The 20,683-nt window shown below is 49.1% G+C and overlaps 1 protein-coding gene across 6 annotated transcripts in view; it reads right to left on the bottom strand.

The window, feature by feature from the left end:
* LOC138165277 (dedicator of cytokinesis protein 7-like) overlaps nt 1-20,683 on the bottom strand; it is a 327,550-nt gene that overhangs the window by 134,693 nt on the left and 172,174 nt on the right. For all 6 annotated transcript variants that reach the window (XR_011169325.1, XM_069093434.1, XM_069093430.1 and 3 more), the window contains exons 3-5: nt 12,499-12,604; nt 1,893-2,068; nt 1,499-1,567 (exon numbers count right to left, since the gene is read on the bottom strand). Coding sequence is in view for 5 of the 6 variants with exons in the window: in XM_069093434.1 (XP_068949535.1) it covers nt 1,499-1,567; nt 1,893-2,068; nt 12,499-12,604 (351 nt within the window). In the remaining variant the exon portion in view is untranslated. The remainder of the gene's footprint in view (nt 1-1,498; nt 1,568-1,892; nt 2,069-12,498; nt 12,605-20,683) is intronic.

The following is a 20,683-nucleotide window of genomic DNA, read 5'->3' as shown; positions in this document are numbered from 1 at the left end:
AATCAATTAGACAGAAATGGCAAATAGACACAGAGCTGAGCCCAGAACAGAACTAGAGGAAGAAAGTGGAGTAGAGACTTTGGTAACTAACTTGAACAGGGCTTTTAACGGCCCCAATCATTTCCCTCAAACAAAAAGCCATCTTTTGTAACATGAATGTTTTTCTGCTGGGACTGTATGGCTGCAGGTTACGGAGTACTGCAGTCTAAGGTTCACCCAAAGGACAAGAGGGAAGTACACAGTGGCTATGAGCAGAAAAGAGAGACCCTACAGCAAGAGTGAGGGACAATCAATGGTCCGTGTGCTCCACTGGTATGAGGGCAAGATCTAAGCATCTAAAAGTCCTCGGCGTGTTGGGTGAAATCCCTACGGCAGATTTAGGAGAAGCCGGGGTCAAGCAGGCTTGGATGGGCTGCAGTTCACATGTTGGAGGGAGGACCCACACTGGTAAGAACACAAATCCACTGGCGTCTACGTATGATCAGGGAGTAAAGGGCTAGTTAGCAGCTAATAACATCATCCACAATACAGGTTAAAAAGTGCACTGTTGAGTTTGGTGCCAGGTTTGGTTCCAAGATCTTACTTTATGTAAATGACTCATTTTAAATTACTGCTCTAAACAAAACTACCTCGGTGTTAAGTGTAGCTTACAGATAATTTCACTAAATGATAAGGGGAAGGTTGTGTTGGAAGTGAAAGGTCAGTGAGCAAAGACTTGAGATCAGCCCAAACCTCACAGAATGTGCAACCATAAACACAGATGAGCTGGTGTCACAGGGTCTGAATACATACACATAAAAGTAGTGACTGTGCCTCTGACTTACATATATGCATACACACTTTGTACACACACACACACACACACACACACACACCCTTCTGTTCCTGGGTTTCACCCTTCTGCTCGACAGCTGAGAGGCGGTGGTCCACACCTTTGTCAAAGCTGCAAGTTAAAAAAAGTGGCTCTCCTTTGCCAAGGCCTGCGGTCCATGTTTTTATTCAGTCACTGAGAAAGCATGCTGCTAGTATCCCACCAAGGGGTGGATGAAACCCCATGAACTGTGACAACCAGCCCAAGGGCAGGACAGTAAGCAGGATGTGCCTTCAAAGGGGCAGTCACTGTCAGTGATCTCCTTCTCTTAGGCTGATTCTAGCAGCCTGTACTAAGGGCTCACAGGGCGTCTCCTCGGATCACCATCGGATCACCATCAGGAGTCCTGTCCGGGCCATCAGAGAGAGGTGGAGGCAGGTGTGGGTAGTGCAGAGGGACAGACAGACACGGACACTGCCTTTCCTTTCTCTCTCACCTCTAGGGGTCTGGGCTCTGTTTGAGTGTCTGGTTCTAAGAGGGAAGCAGACTGAGGAAGTGACCACGGTGTAGCAGTGGTTCTTCCTCTCCTGTTCTTGTCAGGAGTTTTCCCAATCTCAGGGCTTCTAGTGCCTGAGCCCGAGCTCCAGGAGCAGCTACTGCAGACAGACACAAAACACCATGACTTACTTTCTGTTCACAACGGCCCAGTCTTCGGTGTAGCTCCTCACACAGTCTCTAACATGGGGGTCCATTTCACTGTTTAAGAAGAAAATCCATTAGTGCAGTGGTGGAAGAAAAGTATTTGGAGATAAGGGTTCTAGGGAAACCCCAGCCCACCAGTCACTTGGCAGGCTGGTGAAAGCTACAGAACCCGTCTCTGAATCATGTTGTTAAATATATAAACACAGGCTTGCAAAGCAAACATAGCTTTCTGAAATAATTACCAAAGTATTTTTAAAAAACAAACTCACAGATGCCATGTTAGGAGCCCTGCTCTGTATGACAATACCCACTAATGACACAGTGAAGGGGTTGGGTCCCCACTGCCATGATCCAGCTGGTCACCTGAAGACTTCCTTACCTCTCTTCAGGTACAGCTGACACAAGGGTTCGACAGTCCCTGGGATTGTAAACAACTTCGATGTCATCTGGGGGAAACTCAAGCAGATCCCTTAATGGCCCAGACTCCACAGCCAGGGGATGAGTGATTAAGTAGTCTTCCAAATCCACTGGGTCCACAGCCTCGGTAAGGGGGACCTTAAAAAAAAGGGCACAGAAGACTTCCTAGTGAGGATGACAATTAAGCTAAGCTTTCTAGTTGCTCAGATCCCAGGGCTGACCCCCCTGGTCTTGCCCACGAAGGAGGCACGTTAGCCTGTAGGTGGACTGCTGCCTCCAGAACTCCTGCTGGCTCCCTGTCGGATGTGACAGACTCTGCACAACACAAGGGCCTTCAAAGGCAAGCCCATGCTTGAACCCTCCAGTCTGCTAGAGACACTTAGCACGGCCCCTCTCCATGCCATCCCTGAAATCACAGGCTCCAACTCAGTCAAGGACCCCTTCATTGACCTGTACACCACAGCACTCAGGTCAAGACCCCAAAGTGGATGCCTGAGAACCCCTCAGCTCCCTCTCAGGCCAGACAGGTGACTTCTAGCTGCGCTGGCATGAGGGGGGTCGGGAGTCCTTGGGCCTCCCCTATGCAGAGGGCCAGAGCGCTGAACACTGACTGCAAAGGACCTTGACGTCAATCCATTAAGGCCTGTTAAGGCCTTGCGTGAGGCCCACAGCCAATGGTCCACAGCCCAAAGAACAGTCCGGCCCCTGGTCTCCCAGCTGCCCTTTCTCCTCATTGCCTTGCCTCCTCCCGCCCCAAGGAGTTCATCTTAAGCCTCTTCCCCTGGTGGGTGTTAAGACAGGCCATGAGAAAAGTCCTTTTTGCATCACAGATCTGGTCTGTCTCACTCTTTGTTAACCCAAGCACAGAACATTATATTTTTCTCTGTTTTAATTTATTAAATTCTGTCCATTCTTCTAAGATGTCAAGCTGTAGGGATGCTGACCTCTATGATGTTATCTATCCCTCCCAGCTTGGTGCATCTGCAGATGGGATAAGCAGGCCTTTTCTTCACGGAAGGCACCAACCACAGCAAGAGAAATCTCAGGCCAAAGACAGCCTCCCCAAGTACGGCATGCCCTGGGGACCATCGGCACCCCCTCAGTGGCAGGGTGCTATCATCCAGAAAGGCTGTCACGGGAAACAGTGTGATATGCTCTTAATTAAACTAAATGACTACATTATTCATTAATGAAACCATAATTGTTATTTATCTGTAAAGAAAACATGGCATAAAATAAAGTGCTAGGATGGGGCCCAAGAAGAGGCCAGGTCCAGTACAGGGAACTTGGGGGAAGGTGAGGTGGCTGCAAGCACAGAGAGGAAGGATACTTCTCTCCCAAGGCCTCCCGGACCCTCTGCCTGGTCCCTGCTGGAGGGCGTCCTCCCTCAGAGACAGGCCTGACCGTACAGAAGTCCTCTGGGACCCAGACACCAAGCCTCTACCGCGAGCACAGATGCTTCCTGCGGACACAATACAAAGCCTCACTCCTGTCCAAGTTGAAAGGGACCACCCAGAACAGCCTCTGTAATACATGGGACAAGTGGGGACGGGCTCAGCCTGAACCTCTGGTGAGGGTGGAGCTGCTAGTGGCCCTCTGCTGCCCCTCCTCCTGGCCACAGAGGAAGCTTTCAGAAGAGTTCCATCAAGCCTGAGCTGGTCTCTATGACCTCGATTTAGTTCTGCTCTGGGGCCAGGGTAAGTTGCTTTTCAAAAAAAAAGTTTTATTCTGAATTGAACAATCAACCCCAAAATTTCCACATACACAGCAGAGCAGAAAAGGATCATATGTGAGACATGCTTTTTAAAGAATGTAATAATTCAACATGGTATTCCATACTGACCTACTTGTCTGTTTCAAGTTCTGTTTTCTCCTGTAAATTCTACAAAGACTCTTTTTTCTTTCTTTCCTTCTTTTTTGAGGACCCGATCAGTAGCTCCTCATTCCCCCAGTGATAAGAAAGAAACACCCAGTCCTGGTCAGGAAGATGCAAAGTCTAGCGAAATGAACCACTCTCGGGCCTCATCCAGTCCCATCTGCCCCACTCGGCTTCTGAGAGAGTTTCACCATCGCTGTCCTGAGTCCACTCAAGGTTCCCCGGGCTCTGCTCACATCCCTCTACATCAGCCCATGCAAGTCTCCCCAGGTTTCTCTGAAACTGCGCCACTCCCTTCCATCCCTATGCCTATCCCTATGCCAGCTCCCTGACCGATGGGCACTCACTTTCCTTCCAGCTACAAAAGGCACTGATCAGTATTTTTGGACACTTGGGTCTCTCTCCTCTTTTTTGGATCTCTTTGGGGTACAGGGGTGCTATGGAGATACAGGGGATACAGGACTTGGTTGCCTTTGAGACATCCTTCCAAAAGACTTACAGACTGGCTGGACCGAGTCACAGCTGTGCCCACAACCTGAGACAGATCGCCTTACCTGTAAGGTGGGATCCTGGCTGCCACCCCAACACAGGCCCTCCTCACCACACGGGTGGACGACCGCCATGGTGTGCTAGGTGGCCTCTCTAACACACACCTTTCCCCATGCCAATCTATCCTCTGCTCAGCACTGTCTGACCATGTCACCGTCCCTACTCAATACTCCAATAGTTCCCCTCTGTCTCTTAAAGTCCCTCCCTGTCTTTCTACCCCTCTTACCCTTTACCCCCCCCCCACATTAGGCAGCTAAGGGACACACTAAAGAGAGTGCTGGGGCTGTAGTCAGGCAGACGAGTTCCAGTCCAGCCTCAGACAATGACTCCCTACAACTGTGACTGTGGGTAGGTCACTTAACTTCTGCCTGCTTGTTTCCCTACTCTGGCACCCCACTTGGTATAGTGCCCGGCACACGGCAGGTGTGCTCTTCCCTGGTCCAGGCACGCCCCCCACAGCTGCTCTCTGGATGCGACAGGCCTCTGCCCACTCTCTGGCAGCCCCTGTGGCTGTGATGCTTCCTTCTAATCCCACACTGCGCAGGAGACTCTTCCCAACATGAGCCGGTGCTCCTTCCTTCCTCCCTCTGAAAGCTCTCCACGTCCACTGTAGACCCAAAGCTATGTCCATGCGGCCCCAGCCATCTGGACACAAAGGTCTGCAAAGCAGCCACCATGTTTTTATCTTTCTTTGTACCCAGGAACGGGCACACAGCAAGCACCTAATAAATGTTTGCTGACCATCTTCTCTCTCCCTTCAAACAGCTGTTCTTGTCCTCTCTATCACTCCTGAGATTCTGACCCTCAATCTGCAGAACCGCACGGTGGTCTGCATTTGGATTTTCTATTTATCCATGATTTGGAAACTTTTTTTCCTATGACTGTGGAATGTTTGAACTTCCTCCTGCCCCTGGTGGGGATGGCTGTCTTTCCCAGATATCCTGATCAGTCCCCAAGTTTTATCAAGGGCCAGGCAAGGGCCAGGCACTCTACTAGGCACACTGGGGAGAAGCACAATGAGCTCAACAAGGCCCGCTCCAAAGGGGTTTTCACCCTCAAGGAGAAGACGACTGTACATAAAAATGCAGCTGCCTAAACAGCTCGTGAATCAAAACAAAGGTGAGTGACCCAGCTAAGGACCAGGGGCTGGCACTCACAGCTGGGGGGGGGAGATCGGGAAAGGCTGCATGCAGAAGAGGGGGCCGCAGAGGCCGCCCCTCAAAGGGAGGCAGACGCAGGCTCCAGGTGGGAGGGACGGCCAGTGCCCAGGGCAGGAGAAGCCGAGGGAAGGCCAGAGGGGCCGGATCAGAGAGTGCAGAAGGAGGAAGGCTGCCCACCCTGAAACTAGAGTTGCCAGCAGCTGCACAGCCCAGCGCAGAGGTGCAGATCTGACCCCAGGGCAGAGGAGGGCCAAAGAGCCAGACCCAGGTTTAAGGAAGGTTCCTGTGGCAGGGATGCTAATAAGGGTCAAGCAAAGTCAAACCCACAAGCATCTCACTGGGTGCCTATGACGTTGTCTGTGTGGGCGGCCCTGTTGGGTGACAAAAGAAAAACATAAAAGCCAGGGGCTCTCAGGGGGTTCAGAGACAACATGCAGAAGCGCGTACAAAGAAGATGAAGAGCAGCCTCTGGCAGCCGGCAGGACATGAGCTCGGAAGCCTCCTGCAACCATAGGTGAGAGGCCGGGCTGGGGCCGATGCTGGGAAGGCACAAGGGCAGCATCTGATGACATCTGGGAGTGTGGATGGAAGGAGGGTGAGGAGTCCTGGCTGGTCTCCACAGGATGGCCCTGAGACCCTGGAAAGAGGCTGGGGCTGGGAGAAGATGACAAGGCCGGACACGTGTCTAGGTGCAGCTGGCTTGGAAGGTGCTGGGACTCTTTCCCAATTATAAATCCTCTTATCATCCTAACTGCACTTAAACTTGTCAGTTTTACGTAATCCACGGTGTCCCTTCTGTGATCTTCTCCAGGTCTCACTTGGTCGTGGACGTTCCCTCAGACCATTCTCATGAATGGCGCATTTTCTCCCTTGCTCCTCCAGTTTATATGTGACCATTTATCTACATAAACCATGTGCTCTGTCTCACGGTGCAATGGGGGTCTGCTTGCTGCCCAGGCCCTCTCCAGCTCTGTCAGCCACCTCTGCCACTAATCTTTCCGTTTATCAAATACCACATCACACAGTTCATTTACATCTTTACATGTAAATGTTAAGATCATTACATCTTAAATCCAATCCACTGCTTAACTTGACTGTTTTTTAGCCAGAACCAAACAGTCCTGATTAGGATTGCTTTGTAATAGAGTTGGAACTTAGTCTCCCTTCCTACCTACTGGTTTTCATGATTTACCTTGAGAATCTTGACTTTTGTTTTTCCAGATGAATTCTGTCATTTTTTAGCTATCCAAAGTCATCCTTTATCAGTCTCATTGGTATGGCAATAAGTAAATCAATTTAAGTAGCACTGTCACTTAGCATATTAGCATGGCCAAATCATAAATAATCTCTCCCCATTTAAGTCTGTCTTTTTTTTTTTTTGGAGGGGGGAAGGCAGGGCAATTAAGGTTAAGTGACTTGCCCAAGGTCACACGGCCAGTAAGTGTGTTAAGTGTCTGAGGCCGGATTTGAACTCAGGTCCTCCTGACTCCAGGGCCAGTGCTCTATTCACTGCGCCACCTAGCTGCCCCAGTCTGTCTGTCTTTATGTAAGAGTGACTTGTAACCATATGCATAAAATTCTTGGGTACGGTTCCTAATACTTTTACATTCTGCAACTGTTCTGAATGAAATTTCTTTCTATCTTTACATGCTGGGTTTGGGTGGCAATATATAAAAAGACATAATTAATTTGAGCTTGTTTTATATCTTGCTACTTTCCTCATGTTATTATTCGACTAATTTTTAGATAACTTTGAAAAGTTCTCGAATGGCTTATCTGCAAAGGGCAGCAATTCTATTTCTTTTTCTCTGTGATTATTCCCTCAGTGTCTTTCTTCTCTTACTGCCAAAGCAAGCGTTTCTAGCACCGCGTGAAATAACAGGGGTGATAACAGGAGGGCCTACTGAGTGCTTAACACAGGTTAATTGACTGACTGATAATGGCTATGCTTACTTTTCCCTGGATTTTAATAGAAAGGCCTCTAATTTGTCTTCACTAAATGTAATTTAGGCTCTCTTCCCCCCCCCCCCAAGATAAATACTACTTACCGTATTAAGAAAAAGGTCTATTTAGTTCTATACTTTTTGGTTCTTATCAGAAATGGATATTGAATTTTGCCAAATCTTTTTCTACATCTAATGAAATAACTATGTGATTTTGTTATATTTATAGTTTTCTTAATATTGACTCAGTCTATAAATCCTACCTGTTAATAGTATACAATCTTTCTGAAACATTACTGTATTACTGTAGCCATTTGCTAATATTCTGTTTACAGTTTTTGCAGATTTTTACAACAGATTTTTAAAAATAATTTTCTTCTGATTTTCTCTCTCCCTGATTTAGGCTATCAAAACCATAATCATATGATATAACAAATCTGGGAGGAACCCTTGTTTTCCTGTTTTTGCAAACAGATTATGTAAAACTGCAATCAACTGCTCTTTTAAAGTTTCACTAAGTTCATTTATAAACCCATCGGATTCTGGGATCTTTTTATTTGGGAATTCACGTGTTACGGCTTGACCAATCTTTTCTGAAAAGGGGCCATTTGAGTCATGCGCTCCTTATTCTGGGAATCTGGGTGCCTTAGGTTTTTCAGGATTCCATCCCCTTCCTTTAAATTATGCATTTGGTTGGAACATAATTGGGCAGAAGTGTTTCTGGTGGCTTTATTTCTTCATTTCTTCTCCACATGCGGTGATTTCTCTTTTTTCATTCTTTATACTGGCAAGAGCGAACCAGTAAATGGTGTCTCAGTTCTGGCTTCTTACTGATTCAAGACTCCGTCTGGTAACCTTGTCTCTCTCAAGTCTCCTCGGTATGTAATTGTCTGTGCGCACGCACACACACACACGCACACGCACACATGCATGTACACACGCACACACGCACGCACACACACACACTCCTCACAACTACTCCACTGACTTCCCTGGGGCACCGGCATAATAATAACAACAGGCATAAGCACTAACAGAGCGCCTGCCATGTCTCAGGCACGGGGCTCAACAGCATAGACACTGCCTTGTCTGGGAGGATTGTGACCTGTCCAAGGTCACCCAGCTGCCAGGCACTAGGTCAGCCATCTCCCTCCCCTATTCAGCAGCAGCACCACGGCCCTGCCTTGCCTTTCAGATCAGAGATCAGTGGCTGGTAAACTTCTTCACGCAGCTCCAGCCCACTTCCAGTCTCACTTCTTATGATTTTTTACTCCCCTTCCGGCCTAGCAGGCCGGCCGCCGGATGGTCCTAGGCAGGCCCTGTCCTGCCATGCACTGATGACAGCGGCCTCTCTCCAGGCCCTCATGCTGACTGCCCCTTTGGAGGCCGATGTCCATGAACCTGTTCCACAAAGGGCTAAGGTGACCTCTCCGTCTGCCAAGAGGGAACTGAAGAAACAGAAAAGCTGCCGAGTCTGTGGGTGAATGTGCCTGGGGCCCCAGTCACTGCCCTCGGGAAGGGGGCCCAGAGATGGCAGGCGGCTCCTGTCCCCATTGACCTCGGGTTCCTCTGCCATCTCTGTCCTTTAGGAGTTCTTTCACAGCCATTGTGTCAAGAAAAGGTCACGTTATCAGAAATAACGTTTAGACATAAAGAATCATCTGCTGAAAAGTCCATTTCCAGCCACGTCCAAAGCCAGACAAGCACTGGGGTGACTGCAGGCTCCTATCCCACCTCCCATCACTGTCCTAAGAATACTGCCCCTGTGAGAGGGGAGGCCTTTCTGTGTTGGTTATGTACACAATGTTCCCTCCTGGGCTACTCAGGGCAGGGCCCATTCCATTTGGGTCTTTCTATCCCCAGGTCCCGAGCGAGCTGGGGCCCCCTCCCAATGTCTGCGCCCCTAATGCCCCCTCCTGGGGCGGGGCAGCCTTGGGTACCCCTGTGCTTCTCAGGAGATTCTCCAGAGCCCCTTCTTTGTTCTGCTCCGGGGGGACAGAGTGCAGCAAGCCCGACCACCTTACTGACACAAAATTATGCTGGACACAACCCAAAGCAGGCTGTCTGCCCTGGGCAGGAGGGTCTTTCAGAGACAGCTGCTCCCTCTCCTCTGCCTGGATCTAAGCATCTGAGGCAGCAGAGAATACTGGAGAGCCCAGGACCTCAATCCAGCCCCGAAAGCACCAGGGCGGGCAAGGTTGCTGTGACATTTCTAAGCACTCATGAATGTGAAGTGTGGACGCTGCTCAGAGGCTCAGGCTGGACTTCATGACCCTCACACCCCAGGCTCTAACTCTTTTCATCCAAATCCTAGAGGTCAGAGCTTTCTCAGGCCATCCCCCCACCCCCCCACACCCGCGAAATCTGGCCATATAAACTGTCCAGTTCTTATTCTGGTGATCTGGGTGTTTTCTATTCTTACAGGGGGTTAACCATTTCTTCTAAACTATCAGGCTTTTGGACATATAATTGGGCAAAATAATTTCTGATCGTTTGCTTTATTTCCATTGGGTAGATAAGAAATATTAAGGGCTTCTTGTGGCTATGGGTTGTTCCTGGAAAGGTCTCCGAGAGAAGGTGGGATCTCAGCTAAATCTTGAAGGAGGCCAGGGAACGAGAGAGAATTCAGGCTGGGGAGGGAGGCCCTCATGGGGCAGGGTAACTAGCCATGAGGAATTCTCTTTTTACATGGGTAATTTGTTTTCCCTCTTTTAAAAACAAAATCAGATGACATAATCATTTCTTTTGTTAATTTTTTTATTCAAAAAAAGCTTTTGGTTTTATTAATTCAATTTTTTTGCTTTCCCTTTTATTAATTTCCTTTGATTTTCAGAATGTCTGCTTTAGTGCTTAGTTGACGTTCTTTGATCTGTCACCTTTTTAATACTTTTAGTCATGTGCCTCAATCAATGATAAAGTGTTTAGAAACAGCCCCCTCAGGACCACTCTGAGGTACCATAAAAGCATCAACTCATCAGCCCCCCGGGATTTAATGACCATCTTTTTTGCCAATGATTGCTGCCCCAAACTCTCTGCCGACCTCCGGACTCCATTGCCTTTCAGACACCTCGACCTGGATGTCCAGGAGGCATCTTAAATCGAACATCTGTAAAACTAAACTCTTGTCTTTCCCTCTCCACTCTCCCTTCCCCTAATTTCCCTATTACCAGGAAGGGCAGCCCCTCGTCCCAGACCCTCAGGCTCCCTCACATCCCCGCTGTTGCCAAGACCCAGTGATTTCTCATTTGCAATGGCTCTCAAAACGCCCTCTCCTCACAGGCCCTCATCACCTCACATGTGCTGGTGCAGCTGCCTGCCTCCAGGCTCTCCCAACTCCAGCCCATCCGGCATTCAGCCACCAGGAGACTGTCCTAAAGCACAGGCCCCCCCTGAACCCTGGTGATTCCCTGTCACCCCCAAGATCATACTTCACTAAGAAGAGAAGGGGCCATTGCCTGAGAGTGTCTTCTTCCCCCCTTCTCCATATCTCCAAACACCTGGACAGCACACCCACATCTCTCCTCCAGTCTGAGAAGGAGACCCTTCTCCCCAAGGCCGATGCCCCTCTATGTGCGGCACACAGAAGCTCTGAGTACTGAAGAGATGCCATGGGACAGCAGGAAGCAACGAGAGTGAAGATAAAGCCTTCTCCTTGGCCCTGGCAGCCTCCTCCAATCTCCCATCTCCGCACCTTTGCACTGGCAGTGCCTCATACCTGAAAAGCACCCCCTTGTCACTATTGCCTCCTAGAATTCCTACTATCCTTGATGAATCAGTCTCACCATCACCTTCTGCATGAAACCTTTCTTGATCCCCCCTCAGCTAGGGCTACCAACCCCACCCACCAGATTCTAGAAGACAGATTTTCCCTATACCTGTCCAGTCCCAAAAGACTATCAGCCCCTTGAGGGCAGAGACTGTTTTATTCTTGTCTGGGCCCCCGGCCTCTCGCACGAAGCCTAGCACGAGGCAAATGCTGAAGAAAAGCTTGCTGACTGATCTGCCTCCAGACACACAGAGAAGCCTGGCTTTGTCCCTGGCTGCCGCCAGCCAAGTCTGCTGACCTGCGGGAGCTCTCCACACCTCCAGAATCACTGATCCTGGAACACCACCGCAGGAACAGCAAGTGATGGATGAAAGCCAGTCCACAAAGCATGCGGCAGGCAATGGAGCATGTGCACGCAACGGCTGTAAACGGAGCCATGCCCATATGCAGCACGACTCCCTGAGCGACCAAAGTCAAAAGGGCTCACGGCACAACGTATCCTGTCCAAGCCCCTGGGGAGCGCTCTTCTCCACAGCGTGTAGCGGCCCCTTCTTGGGCCAAGACCAGACTCTGCTGCTGCTTTCCCGCTGGCTACACAGCTGACTTGTGCTGTGACTCTCAGGAGCATTGGAGAGAAGACACCAGAAAAGGGCATGTTTTGGACATCTAAGTATGTGCCCTTCTTTCAGAAAGCAATGAGCCCCAGCACCCACTGCTCCACCAGGACTGCCTGGGACAGTCCCCTATCAGGGACCTCGCTCCTGCTGCACTCTGCACGCCTCTTACCAGCTCATCCTCACGCTCAAGATTTGGCATGAGGCAAAAATTACACCAAACTTCCCTGCCACCTTCTGACAGCTGTTTCCATGCCTCTTTACAGAAGGAGGGGCACCTAACAATAAGATGTCTAGGAGGTGTGGGTGTGTGCACGTGTGCGTGTGTGAGCATATGTATGCGTGTGTGTGTATGTGTGCATGCACAAGGGGAGGCTGGAGTGGAGAGATGAAGTGAATAGCTGGGGGACCCCAGGCCATCATAGGGAGTGACGTCCCTTGAAGAAGGGACAGAAAGGCCCCCTTGCGTCAGCAGCACACTCACCCTCTGGGGGCCACAGGAGAGCTGCAGGAGGGCCCACAGCACATGGGGAGGCCACGGTCAGCCAGAGAGCCTGTCCTCCTCGTTCTGATGCCTGAGACCACAAAACGCTTCCCACAAATGGTTCGGCCTCTTTGGGGACGGGCCGTCACTGACCCCATTTCTGATGCGCTACTTACGCTGGCATGATGGGAAACGTTGCCCACAAGGCTAAGGTTCTTGAGCAGCTGGGGAGAGCCGCTGTACTGGCCCGAGATCTGCTTCCTCACTTCAGCCGCCACCGTTCTACAAGAAGGAAGAAGTCGGGATTAGAAAAACCTGTTCAGGTGGAAAAAGGAAGTCTGGGGGCAGTTACTTTACATCAGTGTCTGTGCAAAATTAACCATAATCAACCGAGCTAGGGTTCTGAGAGGTGCACACGTGGGCCACAGAGGAATGAACCCGAGTGGATCACAGCGCTGCCTGGGCCGCGTGGCAGGGCCCGGGAAGAGGGCATTGCTCTGATCCCGCCTCAGGCACACACGGGCAGCATGGCCCTGCGTCTCCTAACTGTATGCGGCCTCAGTGTTCTCATCTGCAAAATGGGGATGATAATGGCTGCATATGAGGAGCCAACGAGAGAATCATTCAAGTGTCCTCTGCAAATAGTCTGGGATGACTGTTAGCCACTGTCACCATCACTGCTGCTGCTCTGCCATTTCTCACTCATGTGTAATGACCTATGGCCCCCCTGGGGGTTTTCTGGCAGAGATGGTAGAGCAGTTGGCCATTTTCTTCTCCAGCTTATTTTATAGATGAGGACACTGAGGCAGAGAGGGTGAAGTGACCTGGCCAGGGTCACCCAGCTAGGAGGTGTCTGAGGCCGGATCTCAATTCAGCAGGAGGCACCTTCCTGCCTCCAGTCTTGGTGTGCCGCCCAGATGCCCCCATTATTATCATGACCCCAAATCTACACATAAACCAATTCTTCAAAATAAAAAAAGCGAGAGACGATGTATTCGCTTTTAGACTGAAGGAGGTGAGCAGGGCAATCTGAGAGTCGGGAGCTGCTGAGATCTCTGAGGGAGGAGAGAAGGGGCCAAGGACAGAGCATGGGGGGCACCCATCATCAGTGGGGACGTCCTGCATGAAGGCCCTGCACAGGATGGCAGGAAGAACAGCCTGACTGGTGAGAGAAGCAGCAGCAAAGCCTCAGGAAGACAACCAATACCTCAAAAATAGTCAAGCGCTTTTTTTATTTTTCAGATTTGGACTATAGGAGGTGAGCAGGCGAGGGGGGGGAGGGGGAGGGGGGGGGGGGGGGTTAGTCACCAGGGTGCCCGCGAGGGGGGGGGGGGGGGGGGGGGGGGGGGGGGGGGTCAGCGGCATCAGAGGCTGCAGACTGAGGAACGGCCGCTGGCTTTGGCAAATGAGGGAAGGCTGCTTGGGCGGATGAGGAGGTCTGAAGCCAGACTCAGAGGCAGGCAGGGAGGAGAGGAAGGTAGGAGAGAGCGGCAGAGGAGCCGGTGAAAACAGGCAGCTCCCCCAGTCTCGTCTATTTAGGTATGTGTGTTGTGTGCACTGTAGGTGGGAGGTCAGCAGGACTGGGGGCCTCTGAGCCAGGATGGAAGGGGTTCAAGAGCCCCTCGGACACACACCAGCGTGACAATCTCTCCGTCCTTGGCCAGTGGCGACAAAGGTAAATACACAGAGGCTACTCAGCCATACGAAAGGATCCCTGCGGCCACACTGGCTTAGAAAAACCACACAGTATGTTGGACTATTATCTTTGAAAAATTATTCTTCATTTTTGACATTCTTTAAAATTTTGAGTGCTAAATTCTCTCCCTTCTCCCAGCCCTCTCCTACCCATTGTGAAAGCAAAAAAAAATGATATCAATTATACATGTGAAACACTTGTGAAATATGGAAAACACATCTCCATGTTAGCCAGGCTGCAAAAAAGAAAAAAAAGAGACAAAACTGAAGCTTCAATCTGCACTCCGGCTCCACTGGCTGTTTCTCTGGAGGTGGATGGCCATAGAAAACCACATATTAATATCATCTATGTTCTATTCCATTTCCATGGATTTTTGTTAAATATTTCCCAATTATAATCTGAATTGGGTCTCCTTCACTAAGGCTCTAAGGGGGGGGGGGGAGAGACACGTTGCCTGAGGGCAGGGAAGCCTTCTCTCTGGGATCTGCTTCCCCAGCACCCAGGAAGCCCCTGGCAGGGCAGCTGCTCCCCAGACCAGGCAGCTCATCCAGGCAGCAGCAGGCTTCACCCCTAGCCCCCCTACTCCAAAGCAGGTTCTCTTTCCCCATCCACACTGTGTCCTGGTGCTGACCCACAGCAAGCTGACATGTCACTATGACAGCGCTAGAGTCCACTGATACTGCCCAGACACAGTACCGGACCTCAGGTGATCTAGGTGGCCAGCCCTTTGTGTCTGTGAATGACAAAAAAGTTTAATCGGTGCTTGTTAAGGTAAGAAGCTATACTGAGATTCAATGAGGTAATACATGGCAGGCCTTAAAGTGCTTTATAAATATGAATTCATGTTATTACTGCTTAGACTCAGACAGATTCTCCTGGAAGACCCCAAGCTGTACCAATTGCATAATCGGTCAATTAAATCATTACGGAGGTATCTTCCTGGAAAAGAGCTGCTACCTACAGCTGTCCTAACTCCGCAGCCTTCCCAGCAGCCCGACCACACCACCCTTTTTCTTTCTTCCCCCATGACAAACACCTGCAGGTACTCCCTTCCAAATGGCCCAGGCAGGCTCCCCACAGGGGAGGGGGCCCCCTCCAATGAAAAGCTCCCATTGCAAGCCAAGGCTGCCAAGGGCAGACACAGAGCCAGCTTCCAAGCCCTCAGACTTAGAAAATCAGGTCAGGGGAGAAAGAAAAGAAATCAGAAGCTTCCAGATGGAAATCAGCCAGAACAGAAAGCCCAAGTGAAAGATGGTCATCTTGGACTCCAAATTCAGTGACTTTTCTAAAAATCTACTCTAGTTGAGAAACAGATTTTACAAAACAGAAACAAAGACAGAGGAACAGATTCCAAGGCCTGAACTTGCTGGCCACAAACACTGATCTATTTCTAGGGCAGAGCTTCCCAAATCAGAACTTAAGATCCGGAAAGTCCTGTGAAACAGAAGTGGTCCTCACCCTCTGCTACTATTACCTATTCTAAAACTCAGGCTAAGTCATGGGGTGGGAGTTTCAGTGAAAATGCTAAATCCCGTGATTCCGGAGCATCAGGGCCACCATCTGTCCAGATGCCGCTCACGGGCTCCTGAACAAAACTTCCTCCTCTTGGCCAGCTTTTGTGTGGGCACCTGTAGGCTTTTGTGGGGCTACTTTTAAACTGGAAAATACCATACCAGCATCCATCAGTTCACTGCCAACCACATTAGACTAAATGAGGAAAGAAAGGCCTGATTCCCAGCCAACTGTGGAAGGCCCAGAGCAGCCTCCTGATCACCCATAACCTGGTCCATTTTATGTGGTCTCAAGGATGCCTCTTGGTTCTTGGGGACACTCTTGGGCGATGGCTTGGTGAATGGGGAGCATTGTAAGAGGCATTGAAGGCCTGGATCTGCACACTGAGTCCCTTGTGAACAATGTGACATTAAATATCATCAAACTTTCTGTCAATTAATTGTTTTTTTACCTTGAAAACTGTGATATTACTGAGCCATGCTCCACTGAACATGGTAAATAATTTTTAAAAACTAAATTGCCACGTAATGGGAAAGTTTAAAATTTTACAACTTGCAATGCTAGTGGTATTTATCATTAGTGTCTAAAACAAAAATCAGGCTAAAAAAGTTCCACTCTGAAAATATTCAGTTCCAGAATCTGAGACGAGGTTTTTGGCTAAATCCCACTCCTCCCCTATACCAAATAAAGCAAGATCTTAGAGCAGTTAATGTTTAGCAGTTTTTCTACATTATAACAGAGGATCAGACAAAATGCCATGTGTAAAAAGACAGGAAGCGCTCAACGCACTCCGTATTTGTGAGCTGAGGTCAGAAAATGCCAATAACACAAAGAAAAAGGCCTGGCTGTCTGAAGTAAGTGGAAAGAAATAAAGCCAACGTCCTGCTCCCTCACACATCAGGAGCAGACGACAGGGGAGGCATTTTAAGGTGTAAACAGCGTGCTGCTCCAGGATGGTCCACAGTCAGAAGCCAAGAACTAGAAAAATGCTGAAGGGGGTTTAAACTTGGACAAAGCCTGTGCCTCCCAGCCCTTGGGAGGAGCCCACTGTCCAGCGGGAGCCCAAGGCTGGGGGTGAGAGAGGGGAGAAAGGCTGTCAGAAGGGAAGAGGAAGAGCCACTTCCCAGGAGACCAAGCTCGGGGCTTGGTTTTCTCTATTTTAAGGATTCCACAAAATTACTGTTTTCTGCCATTATCCTCCTTTCCCATTTACTGGAGTCAGTCTACAACACCATGGTTATGTCCTGTCCTCTGGGTCCCTCTTAACTTGTTTTAAAAATGTTTTGATAACTGTACTCCACAGAATTGGTTTCCTCTGTGATCCCAAGCCTCTGAGCAGGGGTCTGCAGGCACCACTGGACTGCCAAAGGGCCAGGGCCAAAAAAGGGTGGGTGAAGCTCTTTGTGGCCAAGGGCTGTTCCTCAGACCCAAACCCCCAGTGCCAGAGAACCCCAGACAGCACCCAGGACGCATGTGTGCATGCGGCTTCTTTCAGCCATTCTTGAGACGAAGTCCAATGGTCCATGTATACGCAGAGGCACTCAGCTTCAAATACTGCCACCTCCATACATCAGTCAGTCATTAAACATCTAATGAGCACCAACTGTGTGCCAGGTGCTGGGGATCTTGCCCTTGAGCAGCTCACCAGCTACTGATGGATAAAAGGAAAGCCCTGGCATTGAGAGGGGCTGGGAAAGCTTCCTATACAAGGTGGGTTTTAGCTGAGAACTGAAAGAAGCCCGGAGGCACGGTGGGCATGGCGCCAGAGAAGGTGCCCATTCAGGAGATGGAGGGCCTTATGCCAGGGGCAGCCAGGAGGCCAATGAACCAGACTACAGAGTGCCAGGGGGCTGTGAGCTAAAGCCTGGGCGGGCTCTAAGCACCAACAGAGGCCACTGGAGAGGATGGTGAGGAGGCAGGGGTCACGTGGTCACCCCTGGGCTTTGGGAAGATCTCCTGGACAGCTGAGTGGGGGATGGGCTGGAGCAGGGAGCCACCTGTGGCAGACCAATTCAAGAGACAAACTCAGGGGAACTGGAGGCCAGGGTAACCATACCAGGGTCACCCAAGATAAAGGTGTGCGGAGAGGCAAAGTGCTGGTGGAAATTCCGCTGCCAAGCACGGCCCTTCCACCTCTCTGAGGACTGGCACGGCCTGCCACCACGCTAGCTCAGGTCTTCTTCACCCCTCACCCAGACTAAGCGCTGCCATAATAAGCCAATACCTATCCTCCCCACGGGTTTCCCAGCCTCGTCTTTCCTATCCTGATCCACTTTCCACACAACTGACCACAGTCTTCCTTAACCAGGGAAAGCCACGTCACTCCCCTCCTCAAACCCCAGGGGCTCCCTGTTCTCTCTAAACTCAAACAGCACCTCGTCTTTTCGGCACTTCAGCCACGTCTCCCAGCATAGCCCTTCCCAGCCACTATGGCCCGGCCAGGCTGGGAGCTTCCATCCCCTGTGGCTGCCCCTGCTGAGAATCCAGTTTCCATAAATGCTCACCGTGAGGGCCACCTTCCACATAAGGCCTCTCTGCAGAGGCCGCCTGCTCCCCCAGGCTCAGCAGGTCTCTATTTTGTATGTGCTCCATGCGGACACAATTTATCTCCCCCAAAAGAACACAGCACTCTGCACGGGCAAAGGCTCTGACTTTTGTCTTTGTATTCCCAGCATTAGCACAGGGCCTAGAACAGAACAATCCTCCAAAATGCTCTCTGTTTACCTGACCCAGGATGAAAGGAGTGGGCTAGCTGAATGGCAGCTGGATTCAATCAGATGGCCAAGAAGCATCTACTATGGGTGGGCTTACTATGTGCCAAGCCCTGTGCTAAGCACCAGAAATACTAAAAAGGGTAAAAGACAACCTTTTTCTCAAGGAGGGCGAGAGCAAGCAAACAGACATGGACAGAAAGGCTATAGGCGGGGCAAAGCTTCCTGTAGAGGGGGGACACAGGGCTGACTGAGTGACTCCCCAGTCAAGTTACAGAAATGCCTGATGGAATAACAATAACTAGGCTTCCCCAGACTTTGTGTCAGAGGTCCACGTGGCAAAACGTGGATGTGAGCTTGCTATGTGCACAGTAACCCCCAGGAGCCCCTTCATCGGAAAGCACTCTGGCTGGAGAGTCACTGACCATCCCTGGGAGGGAGGTCCTGCCCGCTGCAGGTCTCTAGGCCGCCACGGGGAGCAAGGCCAGAGAAGGAAGGATCTGGGGCACTTTGGGAGAGAGAGCCAAAGATATGAGCCCTGCCTGGTATGTTCTGGAGCCGCAGGTAGAGACGTTGGCTGAAGTAGGACTCTATGAACTCAGAGAAGAAATGCACTAAAGCAGAAATAAAGAGAGAACTGCAGACAGTCTTTGAAAGCCATGCAGACTGGAGACAGGTAGGAGTGTGGAGCTACAGAGAGACAGGCAACCTCAGAAGGGTCAGAAGCAGCTGGCCAACAGGGTGGAAGGCTGTGCGAAGATCAAGGAGCCACCGATCTCAGGAATCACTGATTTATCTTGCAAAAAGGTCAGTGGAACAGACTGGGTGCTAATTACATTATAGTAAATGACCACAGTAACCTGGGATACAGTAAACTCAAAAGATCCAAGCTTTTGGAACAAAAACTCATTATCTGACAAAAACTCACACCATATACCAAGATAAGGTCAAAATAGGTATATGATTCACATATAAAGGGAGATAACATGAACAAATTAAGAAAGCATGGAATAGTTGATCTGTCAGATTTATGGATAAGGGAAGAATTTAGGACCAAAGAAGATGTAGAGAGCATTACAAAATGTAAAAGAGATCATTTTTAATTATATGAAATTAAAAAGGTTTTTCACAAATGAAACCAAGGCAACCAAAATTATAAGGGAAGCAGAAAACCAAGGCAAAAATTTTGTAACAATCTCTGATAAAGGCCTCATTTCTCAAATACATAGAGAACTGAGTCTAATTTATAAAAATACAAGTCATTCCCCAATCGATAAAGGTCAAAGGATACAAACAGGCAGTTTTTAGACAAAGAAATCAACGTTATCTATAATTATGTGAAAAAATGCTCTAAATCACTACCAATCAGAGAAATGCAAATTAAAACAAATATGAGGTACCACCCCACACCTATCAGATTGGCTAATGTGACCAAAAAAAAAAAACTGCTGGATGTTGGAGGGGATGTGGGAAGACTGGAATACTAATGCACTGCTGATGGAATTGTGAATTGATCCAATCATGCTGGAGAGCAATTTGGAAGTAGGCTGAAAGGGCTATAAAACTGTTCATACCCTTTGATCTAATACCACTGCTAGGTCTATACCCCAAAGACATCCAAAAAAGGGGGGGGGAGGGGAGGACCTATATATACAAAAAAAAAGTTATAGCAGTTCTTTTTGTGGTGTCTAAGATTTAGAAATCAAAGGAATGGCCATCAATTGGGGACTGGATAAACAAGCTGTGGTATATGATTGTAGTGGAATATAAGAAATGACAAGCGGGATGATTTAGGAAAACCTGTAAAGACTTACATGGACTGATGTATAGTGAAGTGACCAGAACCAGAACGTTGAAACTATAACAGCAACATTGTAACAATAACTAACTGTGAAAGCTCTTCTCAGCAATACAATGATCCACAACAATTCCAAAGGACTTATGAAACATACTATCCACCTCCAGAGAAAGAACTGATACTGACTGAATATAGGCTGAAGAAGGCTGTTTTTCACTTTCTTTCATTTTTTCCTTTTATCTGAGTTGTCTTGTGCAAAATGACGAGTATTATGTCTTACATAGTCATTCATGTATAACCTACATCTGATTGCTCATCATCTCAGGGAAGGGAAAAGGGAGGGAGGGAAGGTACAATTTAGAACTCAAAACTTTAAATAAAAATGCTAAAAAATTGGGGACAAAACCCAAGAACATTGCCAACCTCCAAGAGAACAGTTTCATTATCAAAGTGGGAAGAGGAGCTATATTACACAGAATTGTATGAAAGGAAAGTTGGGGCAGTACCACATCCCAGGTATCTGACAGCAAAAAAAAGGAAAAGGAAAAAAATAGAAAGGAAAGAAGGAAGGGAGGGAGGGAGGGAGGAAGGAAAAAGAAAGAAAGAAAGAAAGAAAGAAAGAAAGAAAGAAAGAAAGAAAGAAA

The sequence above is a fragment of the Petaurus breviceps genome, unplaced genomic scaffold (genome assembly GCF_028583685.1).
Source record: "Petaurus breviceps papuanus isolate PSGF00001 unplaced genomic scaffold, PetGlider_PUasm1.0 208, whole genome shotgun sequence".
Taxonomy (NCBI): Eukaryota; Metazoa; Chordata; class Mammalia; order Diprotodontia; family Petauridae; genus Petaurus; species Petaurus breviceps.
This window is presented reverse-complemented; position numbering and strand designations above follow the sequence as displayed.